The sequence below is a fragment of the Lates calcarifer genome, linkage group LG21, assembly GCF_001640805.2.
Source record: "Lates calcarifer isolate ASB-BC8 linkage group LG21, TLL_Latcal_v3, whole genome shotgun sequence".
In the NCBI taxonomy this organism is placed as follows: Eukaryota; Metazoa; Chordata; class Actinopteri; family Centropomidae; genus Lates; species Lates calcarifer.
This window is the reverse complement of record NC_066853.1, coordinates 20,028,317-20,038,790: the sequence shown is the minus strand read 5'-3', so window position 1 is coordinate 20,038,790 and position 10,474 is coordinate 20,028,317. Positions and strand designations below refer to the sequence as shown.

The 10,474-nt window shown below is 38.1% G+C and overlaps 1 protein-coding gene across 1 annotated transcript in view; it reads right to left on the bottom strand.

The window, feature by feature from the left end:
• Nucleotides 1-7,320: 7,320 nt before the first annotated feature.
• The window catches only part of LOC108876109 (uncharacterized), a 49,590-nt gene continuing 46,436 nt past the window's right edge, over nt 7,321-10,474 (bottom strand). The window contains exon 6 of the mRNA XM_018665425.2: nt 7,321-7,502. Within this exon, the coding sequence (XP_018520941.1) occupies nt 7,359-7,502 (144 nt within the window). The 3' untranslated portion in view covers nt 7,321-7,358. The remainder of the gene's footprint in view (nt 7,503-10,474) is intronic.

The following is a 10,474-nucleotide window of genomic DNA, read 5'->3' as shown; positions in this document are numbered from 1 at the left end:
CAGGTCAGTATCAAGGACCACTCACACTGCCATAGTAAAACTTTCTACTTTGTCAGGTTATTAATTTCTTTGCTTGCTAAGAAGACCATGGTGATTTCAAGCAGTTTCAAGCAAATTAAAACCAACAGTCTGAGCAGCAGTTTTCTCAGCTTATAGGTTTGTCTAGAGACATTTGGGATTCAGACCTGAAAGTTAAGCAAACAGCTGTGGATACGGGTCTGACTCCATGATAAGGATATAGTGTCAATTTAGAGAAAAGTCTTCTCAACCCTACCTGAGAAATCAACTGTTTTATGTGAAACACAGACCACTGAAAAACACGTATCTCCAAGTTTGAGGGTTATACCATTCTAATCATTTAAAGGAATTGCTGTGGGACATTTTGGGAAAGGTGCTTGTTTGAGTTTTTACCAAGAGTTAAATGAGAGGATCAATACCACTATCATGTCTGTATGGTAAATGTGATGCTACAACTTCATATGTTTGAGGAAACAGAGTGAAAGAGCTAGCCTAGCCTGGCTCTTTAAAAAGTAACACAATCTACCTTCCAGATCCCCTAAAGCTCACATTTTATTTTGTTAGTTTAGTATTTTGTACAGCAGTGACACAAAAAATGGACACAATCAGTTTTACATGTGAGTAGAAAGCAGTTGCTCGTGGTCAAGAAATAATGTGGCACATAACCCTCATAAAACACAAACAGATGGCTGGCAGTGGGATCTCTATGCTCTTTTGAATTTCCTCATGTACTTGAAACTTCATGATAATTAATTCATCATGTTACACCAAATCTGATGTAAGTGCCTCTTTTATTATTAAATCAGTTGTATCAATCAATGTATCAAACCCACATGGATATAATGGAGGGTTTTGGTGGTTATTTATATTTGGGGTTACTGGGTGGGTTTCTTCCATCAGAGAACTGGAGACGGTCAAATACATAAAAAAAAAAGGCACATCTTATCTTGTCTTATCTTACATTTCCAGGAAGCACCACAGTGCTCTCTGAGAATCACATCTTTCTAGAAACGCTGTAAGCAAAATATCTGCTACACTGACAGCACACCTACACTCAGGTTTACATTTCTTTGAGAGCATCTTGCCAAGTAGTTGCCATAGTAAACAATACTCTCAAATACAACCACCTGAAAGATTTCTGCATGTCTTTTTTTTTTTCTTTGATTCTACCACTGGGAGCACCAATCAAATCCTACATACTGGAGCTTTAAATTTGTCCATAATTCGAACTGTTTAAAATTCTAAAACTTTTATGAAAGTTCAGCCTGTTTGTAATTTGCATTTTTTTTTTTGACTTATTACACAAAAAGAATTTCAAAATCTTTTTTCAACACTCATGAATTTCATTAAAATCTGATGCCTTGTCTGCCAATTGGCAACCGCTGGAGTTTGACCCATAAGTTTTGTTTATCAATACATTTTTTATGACTGTAATCTATTTCACCTCAGGCTGATCCTCAGCAGAAGTTAAGTTGGATGCATCTTTTTTTCTGTTTCTAGGCATTTCCAGGGTTCCAACGTCAAACTCTGGGCAGCAGGCCAAGGTCTTTGATGATATAGGATAGTAGCTTATCTGAAGACATATACCTACTTTTAAAGGGAAATTTAATGCAAAGGAGGTCATTAATGGAAAAAGAGGAGATGATAAGATGGTCAATATTAATTAAAGCAGCACTAGGCTGGAAGTTTATTTAAATTATAGACATCCTCTCAGCCTAAATCACAAAATTAGGGGGACAAAGAGAGGGGTGTCTGTTCCCTCTGGATTTGGCTGTTATCACATCAAACACTGTAAGTGAGTGTAAACTGAAAAGGGATGATAGAAGTTGATTGGAAACATTGACTGTTAACTCCACAGTTCTAACTCTAATTTCTCACTGTTGTTTAACACTACGTAGAAACAGATGCAACATCTGCTGACTCAGAAAGGGAAGTAACATCTGGAGCAAAAGTTGAGCTTTCCCTTTGCAGGATGTTATCATGAATTTAAATTGTGTCCTGGTGTCCACATTTGATGTCCAATGGGGTGACTTTTTTCCCCTGTTTGTTTATAAATCCTTATCATAATTAATCTTAAGGTTCAATACTTTTGTTCATCTTATGCTAGTTCTTCATTAGAAGCACCTTGCACAGCATCATGTGGTGTCCTTTCATGAGAGATTATGTAGCATTCAATATTTCATTGCAGTTGGAGGCAATTTATGCTTTCAGTCAACAGGAAATTCTTGTTTCAAAAAGTTTTATGCTCTGTGGTGTCCAACTGAGCATTGCTGTTATTGCTATAACCATAAATACACTTCAGTGCCACCGTTTTCCTCTGACTCCCCCAAAACAAGGCCTTTTTATCAGAGACTTGAGCTGTGTGGATGTGTTTTGCTTTTTTGCACTATTACTCAGAAGCTGCATGGAAAATCTACATGCATTATAGTAATATCGATCCCCACTGATCAAGTGTTTCCTAAATTACATGTGAATCTTGTGTATTGGTGATTAGACTCATTGACCCAGTAGGTTTGATTTAATCCTGTGTTGTTCAATGTCTGGGTCATGGGCCGCATCCGCCCCGAAAACCAAAAGATTTGTCAAAAAGTAACTGTAATGCAATTTTAAATCCTTGTATTTAAGTATAATATGAACTTATTTTCATTCAGTAATATTATGAATATATTTCCATTTATTTCCACAAGGGAGCAAAGCATGATATTATGCTTTTCCTCACATGTTCATCCCTTCAGCCACTTGTCAATGAGAAACTGTGCTTAGTGTGAAAAAAAGGGTCAAAAACAAAAAAAGTCTTATAAACAATAAAAAAGACAGCATCTTGTATTCTGTCCAAATCTGTTTCTACCTAATGAACAAAAACTGTAAGAGGAAATGAAGTTTTACCCAAGATGGACGGATGACTGCACTTTGATACTATTTTAATACCTTCCTCCCTGTGTTTAGTCTGCCAGACAACAGTGTGCAAACACCAAGAACCAAACATGAGACAAAATATGCTTCAGTACATCCATTCAGCTCTCACAGCTGTTCACACAGCAAGAACAGAAAATTCAGTAGCTTCGAAATGGAAGATTCACCAATTACTCAAACAGCAAATGCAACAGAGGGCCACAGGTGCTTTACTTTGTGTGAGCTGGAGAAATAGTTCTATCATGAATGCAACAGTACTTGTGGCTTTTGTGATATGTTACTAAAATGCAAGTGGCTAAGCTGTCAAAAAATTGAGTGACCCTTTTCTTTTTTTGCCAGGTCAGACTTCCTCTTCCCTCGCTCACTGCAATTAAAGCAAAAGTGGACAAGAGGAACATTCTTAAATGCATAAATTTAAAACTGAGGGTTAATCTAAATGAAATCTGGCTCACCTTGAAGTCATTTTGAGCTGACCATGTTGGGTAGAAAGCATAACCTTAGATAACTATGGCCTGAGTAAGTTTTCATATCTGATGATATAATAACTATGTCAAAGCAAATGTATGCTAGAAAAAATACAATCAGGCTGTGATTAACAGTCGGCTGATTTATTTCACTTATTACTTTTAAGTCACCGATCAAAGATGAACTGAAAAGCCTTTTATTCTTCTCAGAATAAAGTGAGGATTTTGTGACCCTGGATATGCCTTAATGGCTCAGTCTTTGGCTCAGTAAACAAAGATTTTATTGAATGGTGTAACCTCATGACTGGAGCCAGTCAAGACAAGGCTTAATGCCTTATTACAAACAGGGAATGCCAACAGGCAATTCCCAGGAGGACTTTCATGTTGAAACTGTTCCCCTGCTACAGTGTACCATCAATTACAGAGCTGCTGACTGAACACCTTATGAATGTCAATGTGAACTGAATCAATATTCATTAAATTGTCCTCACTGTCTCAGACCTGTGTAATCTGATGGTTGAACATATTTCCACATCAGATTATAAACATTTCTTGTTCCCAGTGTTGGGGAAATATGTATTTACAGTATGTGAATCTTGAAGAAATGTTTACTATGCAAATGCTTTTGATGTAGATTCACATTTCTACTGTAATGAATAAGTTAAAATAAATTGCACACCTTTTGAAAGACATTATTATTTCTTCACCATTCAGTCCTGAAAATGTTTAAAAACTGCCAATAAATGGAGATACTGTCTCTTCTAATTCAGTGTTACCTGTTTCAGTGATGTTTCAGTGATAGTATAATGAAGATTTGCAAGACCCAAAGTAAGAATAAATTATGTTTTACAATGGATATTTTTGGAAGACTCTGAGGAGCTTCCCCCCACATACAACTTTCAAAGATTTAATACCAAAGACAAGTTTGGGATGTTAATACCGACTATGTGCACATGACTTTAGATTAGTAGTAGTATTAGAGCTAAGTTACTTTATGCAATTATTTTAAAATCTGTCATATTTATTTATTTATTATTTGTATTTATTTAGCCTTAATCACAAGGGGGAGGCAGTAGAAACAAGCATCTCCTCCCACTGCACTGAAATGTTGCTCCGTATATATTGACTGGACTAAATTATGGTGTTGGGTGTGTCACAATGTGAAATGTTCTGTATCCACTGTGACCAAACCAACATCTCAGTTTGTGAAGTAATTTTGTTTGGCTCACTGCCGCAAGCTGTGTGTACTCATTCGTAACAATCCAAAATAGTTCCATCAACACAAATGGAGAGCTAAATACTCCTATACACATAATGACTAAGTTCAGGCTCTCACACTCAAGAAACAATGCGGCATCTTCATGCTACATCTTCTATTTTTATCCCTTATTTTTCATTATTCTGGCAACAGTATTTTTAAAAAACAACATATATGGAGTGAAGTCTGCAAGCTAGATCAGCCAAACAAGCATGTGTTGCCAAAGTACACTGAAATACAGACGTATGTAAAATATATTGAGCATGCAAGGTGCCGATGCCACTGCTGCACCACTCATTTGCTACTATCTCAAAATGCTACAAATATTCTCTGCCACCGCAAGACCTGCATCTATCCAGCATCCACCTGTAGAGTGAGTGAGGTTATTGGTGGAGGTTCATTGTTGTCACTCCCTCATCCCTGCTGTGCTGTCTGGTGCTTGTGAGGAGAAACCCTGTCTCCCAGAAATTACATTCACCACTAATTTGCTTGCTAATTTGTAACAGCAAATACGTTTGAAAGAAAGAATGAAATGTAAGGTCTTCGGGGATTATGTTTTCTATCAACATGATGAGGAAATGCTGTTAATTAAGGTATTAGTCAAGTTGCAAAATGTTGACTGTATAAGGAAAATGTTCCGTGATAATATATTTCATATATTTCATATATCTGCTCTTGCAAGAATATATCTGCTTGTAGCAACTAAGGCATTACATTAAAAGGGAAAGACCATGCTCTTTGTTAAATGTCAACAGTGACTTAAAGCACAGGACATTAACTTGAGAGAAGATTTTAACTAGTCCAGTGCTTTGCATGCCCACCACCACCTAGACCTCCTCCCTATGACTTCCATGTGGTTCAAAAAAGCACTTCCCCCAGGCAGCATTTTTTAACACATCATAAGTCCGACAAAATCGTAACTTACATGTAATTTTTAAGAGACTGAGTTGTGAGGAAAGTTTGTTCCCCAGTCCAATCAGTTCTGAGCTTGGCGTGTACCTATGGGGAGTGTCGGACTGTACATACTTACGTATGGGTTTGTATTATTAATGGTACGCTGAGGACTTGCTCATTTATCATTGCTGTCAACCAATCATCAAGAGGCAAATAAACCAACAAAACCAAGTTGAACACAAACTGTCTCGTGGTAACCTGAAAGCTGGGTTCACTGGTCTGTTGTCTCTTTTGTGCCATTTAGTATAAAACAGCAAAGTTGCTGGGTTGATGAATGTGTTTACTGACATTATGTCCCATGATTCCTGGCCACTGAACTGGTCAACATTCAAACAGTATCCTCTGTTGCCATCTGGGGCTCTCAACGGGTGAATACCTAATGTAGCTTTAAATTCTCGCTGCCTGGTGTGTTACACCTGTGATTCACCACAATGGTGAATCTAAAATTGCAGTTCAAGATGACAAATGGTTGTATTGAGTTCTGCTGTCCATGAGTTAAAGCTACTCATTCTACTCTCTATAGGATGGTGTATCACCTTCCACAGATTTTCGAAAATATAAACAACTCATTCCAGTTATGGATAAATTTTTTTAGGCTTTATGCGCCATAATGTATTTTACAGCTACCTTTACTTCCCTCGGCTGAACTGTCTTTAAATGAGAAGAGAATTGCTGCTTCAGAATTTCAATAACACACACTTTGTGGTGTGCCTCAGCATGCCTCAACAATTGCCTCAAGAAAGCCTCCTGAATTGCCTGGAGAATTACTTGCCTTAGGAAATGTCATAGAAAGCAGTCTAACCAGTCTAGCAACATGGCGATTTGTGCCCCCTTATATCCCACTTTGCTGTATGTGTATAATGAAGATTTCAAGTGGTGCAGAGGACCACATGTGTACGTGATGGAAGGATTTCTTCTGGCTCTCTCCTGTGGGGTTCAGATGAGATATCAGAGCGGCATCTTGTAGATGAGAGCGTGTTTGGCCCTGCTACCAATCAGGGGTGTCAAGTGTGGCATAATCACTTGAGAAACAGATTTTGCATGTTTATGTCTGTTCAGAAAAAAATAATATTTGATATTAATATTTATATATTCAGTATTTTACACTGTTTTGTTGTTAGGGCAAACAGTGACTTGAAAAACCCACAGTTAATTTTTTTATGCAAAATGCATGGATTACGATTCACCATTCCTCTAAGATGCTCATGCAAAGGACTCATGCAGTTAAACCTCCCAAATTATTGACATTAGCAGGGAATGTAAAATGTTTACATGGGGGACATTATCTGTACAGATTTCTCTACAATCAAGATTCATGCATATAAAGACAAAAGGAAGATGAAGTATTTCAAAAGAAATGCTTTTTTGTTTGCCGTTGAGTCATATTTTACATGACATTTTCTGAAAATAATAGAGCATTTATATGGCTGATCTCTCAGGGATAATGTGCAAGCTACTCTTAGGTTTCATTGTTTCTCTGCTGCGTCAAACTGGACGTCTCTGCCATGAGTGCTATATTGTGTGAGAATAATAGTCCTGAAAAATATATCCGCCTCAAACTTTCTGCAGAGCAGCGAGGGGGAAATCAAAAGACGGCCGAGACTAAAGAGGAAGGTAGACAAGGGAACCATGTGGAGCGTATAAAGGGAGGTCGGTGCATGTAAAAGGGGGGGTGAACGAAGGGAAGGAGTGCATCAGTCTGTGTACCTTGAGGCCAAAGTCTGAGGGGGAAAGGCCTATAATGGCATGCGCTAGTGTGAGCTAGGCTGGATGGTTGCATACTCGACAAGGTCCCCAGGGCCAGTGTGAGCAGAGCTTCGTGGGCTGGGAGAAGAGGCCAAAGCTGCAGTATCCAGCTCCGCATACTGGACATCACAGTCCTTGTGGCCAGAGTTCTGGAGACAAGAGAGGCGAAAGGTGTGTGAGGAGTGAGGCAGCCAAAAATAGGAGAGTGAGAAAGACAGATAGCCTGACACAGAGAGAGAGTGAGAGAGGAAGACAGAGAGAGAGAGAGAGAGAGAGAGAGAGAGGGACAGAGACAGATGAGAAAAAAACTGAAGATCTGATGGTCATGGGGACATTTTGAGTTTGTGAGCAGCGGTGTTCGAGAGGAAGGCAAAGAAAAATGTGTAAGCATGGAACATATAAACAAAATATCAGATTAAGACTGAGCGTGATGAGCCAACAAAAAGATGGAGATGTTACACAGAAAATTGTAAAAGACAGACAAAGATTAATATAAGGCCATACATAAAATGTTAGAGATGGAGAAGAACTCACACTTTGTTTACATGCACATAATGACATTCGACACATTGTATGGTTCAATTCAAGAGTTTGCCTTCACAGCAGAAAGAGGCTTTGATTCAGTTACAACATGTTTATTTCATTTTTTTCTATGATTCTGTTGCTTGTGTGCATTTCTCAGAAATTATGCAATGCTCAGAGATGATGGGCATGAAAACTGGATTTAAACAAAAACAATCACTGTAACTAAACAAACCAAACACATATTGGGAATGTGTTGCAGCCCTAATGCTTGGATTATAGTAAACGCATGTCCACACAATCTTTCAAAAACTATAACTATGAGGACAGTAATTCATGTTATGATCACTATGAATTCACCAATTATGGCTGTGCAACACATGGAAGTATTTACACAGCCTGTAAGCACATTCATGGACATGCTAGAGTGGTTGCTTTAATGTTGGAATGTCAGCGTGCATGTAAACACAGACAAAGACCTTCATTCAACCAGCATTTGACCACTGGGCACAAAAACAAGTCCCAGTGATTGACTGACTGATTGACTCGATGAGCAATTGGCCAAGTGGATGATTGAGTAAATGACCTTAATGGGGTAATCAATAAATGACAATGAAAACTTTGGCCGCTGCTTATCCAATTCCAAAAATACTTCTGAGGTTGTCATGTTCTGTTCATGGAGGAGAGTCAAAGGCACTCAGACATTGACAAGACAGGAACATGTATAAACTGTGGGAAATACATTTAAATGTATTTAAGAACTGATATGAAATGTTGACATAGCCTTGAAAGACGGTGTAAAATAGAAAAGGTAACACAGCTACATTAAAGTAAATGAGGTTTTGATTTCCTCTGCCCTCCCTCTTCTTTAAAGTGGTTATGATGAACATTTTTTTTTTTTTTATTTGGCCAGAGAACTGACAGATTTATTCAGTGTTACTTTGTTTTGAATAAACTGACCAGAGATGGACACTAAAGATGGAATAACATGTCATTTTATGAAAAGGCAAACAAAGTGGTTCTTTCAGCACAGAGGAGGACAAATGGGAATCAGACTGCACTGATGTTTGTATTACCGACAAACTAGAATTACGGCGAATGATGACAGAAGTCAAAAAATAACGGAACAAATCTTTCATTTCGCTGGCTATATTTTGAGGGAGCAAAAACTGCAGAATCTAGTTTGCTGCTGCACGGCGTTTCTATATTCTGAGAGCAGAAATGACTGCATGAGGAAGTCAGTGATTGAATCAAATGGTGGTGCCTCTCCTTTTAGTCTGCCTGCTTTTTTTTCCTGGTAATGAAATCAATGGAGCAAAAGAGGGGGTTATGACAAAGTAAATGCAAAGCAGAGATGTCAGCTATCCTGTATCCACCTATACAGCATCTTAGGATGGATGGTAAGGAGGTGTGAGGGAGGAAATCCAATGGGATGATACCTGTTGTCCTCCCATTGCATCAGTGTGTGCCATTTCCATTTGAGAAAGGATTACATAGAAATGATTGAAGCTTTTACAAAGTTTCACATTAATAATTTAAATCTACTGTGCAATCTCTCTACCATTACATATTTCTCAACCTCTCACACTCTGCACTCGCTGGATATTTAAATATCTGGAATATTTGTCATGACCAGAGTGCAATCAGGGGGAAAATTACAGCCACATCGCATTCAAAATTGGCAGATAGTGTTTTGCCCCTAGAGAATCATCATTAGTAACACTTGACGCTCAGCAGTCAATGCATGTCTCTCGCAAATAGTGTTTTGAAAACCTCACTTGTACCCTATTCATCTTAAGAGCAGCCCTAAACTTCGATTTAAGTGGAATGTTACCAGAGATAAGAAATAAATCTAAGGAAAATCTACCCTCAGTGTCCAAGGATTATCAGAATTAAACATCTGGTTCCTTTGAGCATAGAACTGAAGATGATGGTTTAATATCCTTGAAGAACTACACAGAAAATCAAAATCAGTTCGTCCAGGGAAAAGAGTGATAGTAATTGAGTCATTCCTGCAAGTTTGGTGAAAAAAGATGAGTCATTTAAAAAGCACACCAAATATGCAAAGCAGAACTTTTAAAAAGCTTGGCTGACAAGATAATATATGAAACACAGAGCATGTAGTTCATCAGCAGCATCAGTAAAGCACAACAGTTATGGAGCATAGTTTTCCATTTTAGATGATATTTAAGAGGAAGTTAGGCCAGAGGTTTGTGCATCAATTTCACATTTAAGAGAAGCAACTTTTTACTGAGAGCAACAGGCAGCAATGAACATTAGGCCAGTTCAAGTTACTCAGCAGACCAGAAGTTCAGCCAAATATGAAATGCACTTTACACTGTCACTCCACACTGTAACAAAAGCTATTGAATTCAGCTTAAAGACCTGAGTTGACAGTTAAATTTAAGTTCATTCACTTTTCTGATCTGTGGAGGAAATAAGTTTAAATATATAGCAAGACAGATGGTCTATGTATTTCTTATTGTCAACAAATCCCATGCAAAGACCAAAACATGCATGCATTTCTCAGTACTCTCTGACTTCCCAGCTTAGTCTGTGGCTCTCACCCCATGTCCATTTTCTCCTACTGCAGATAATC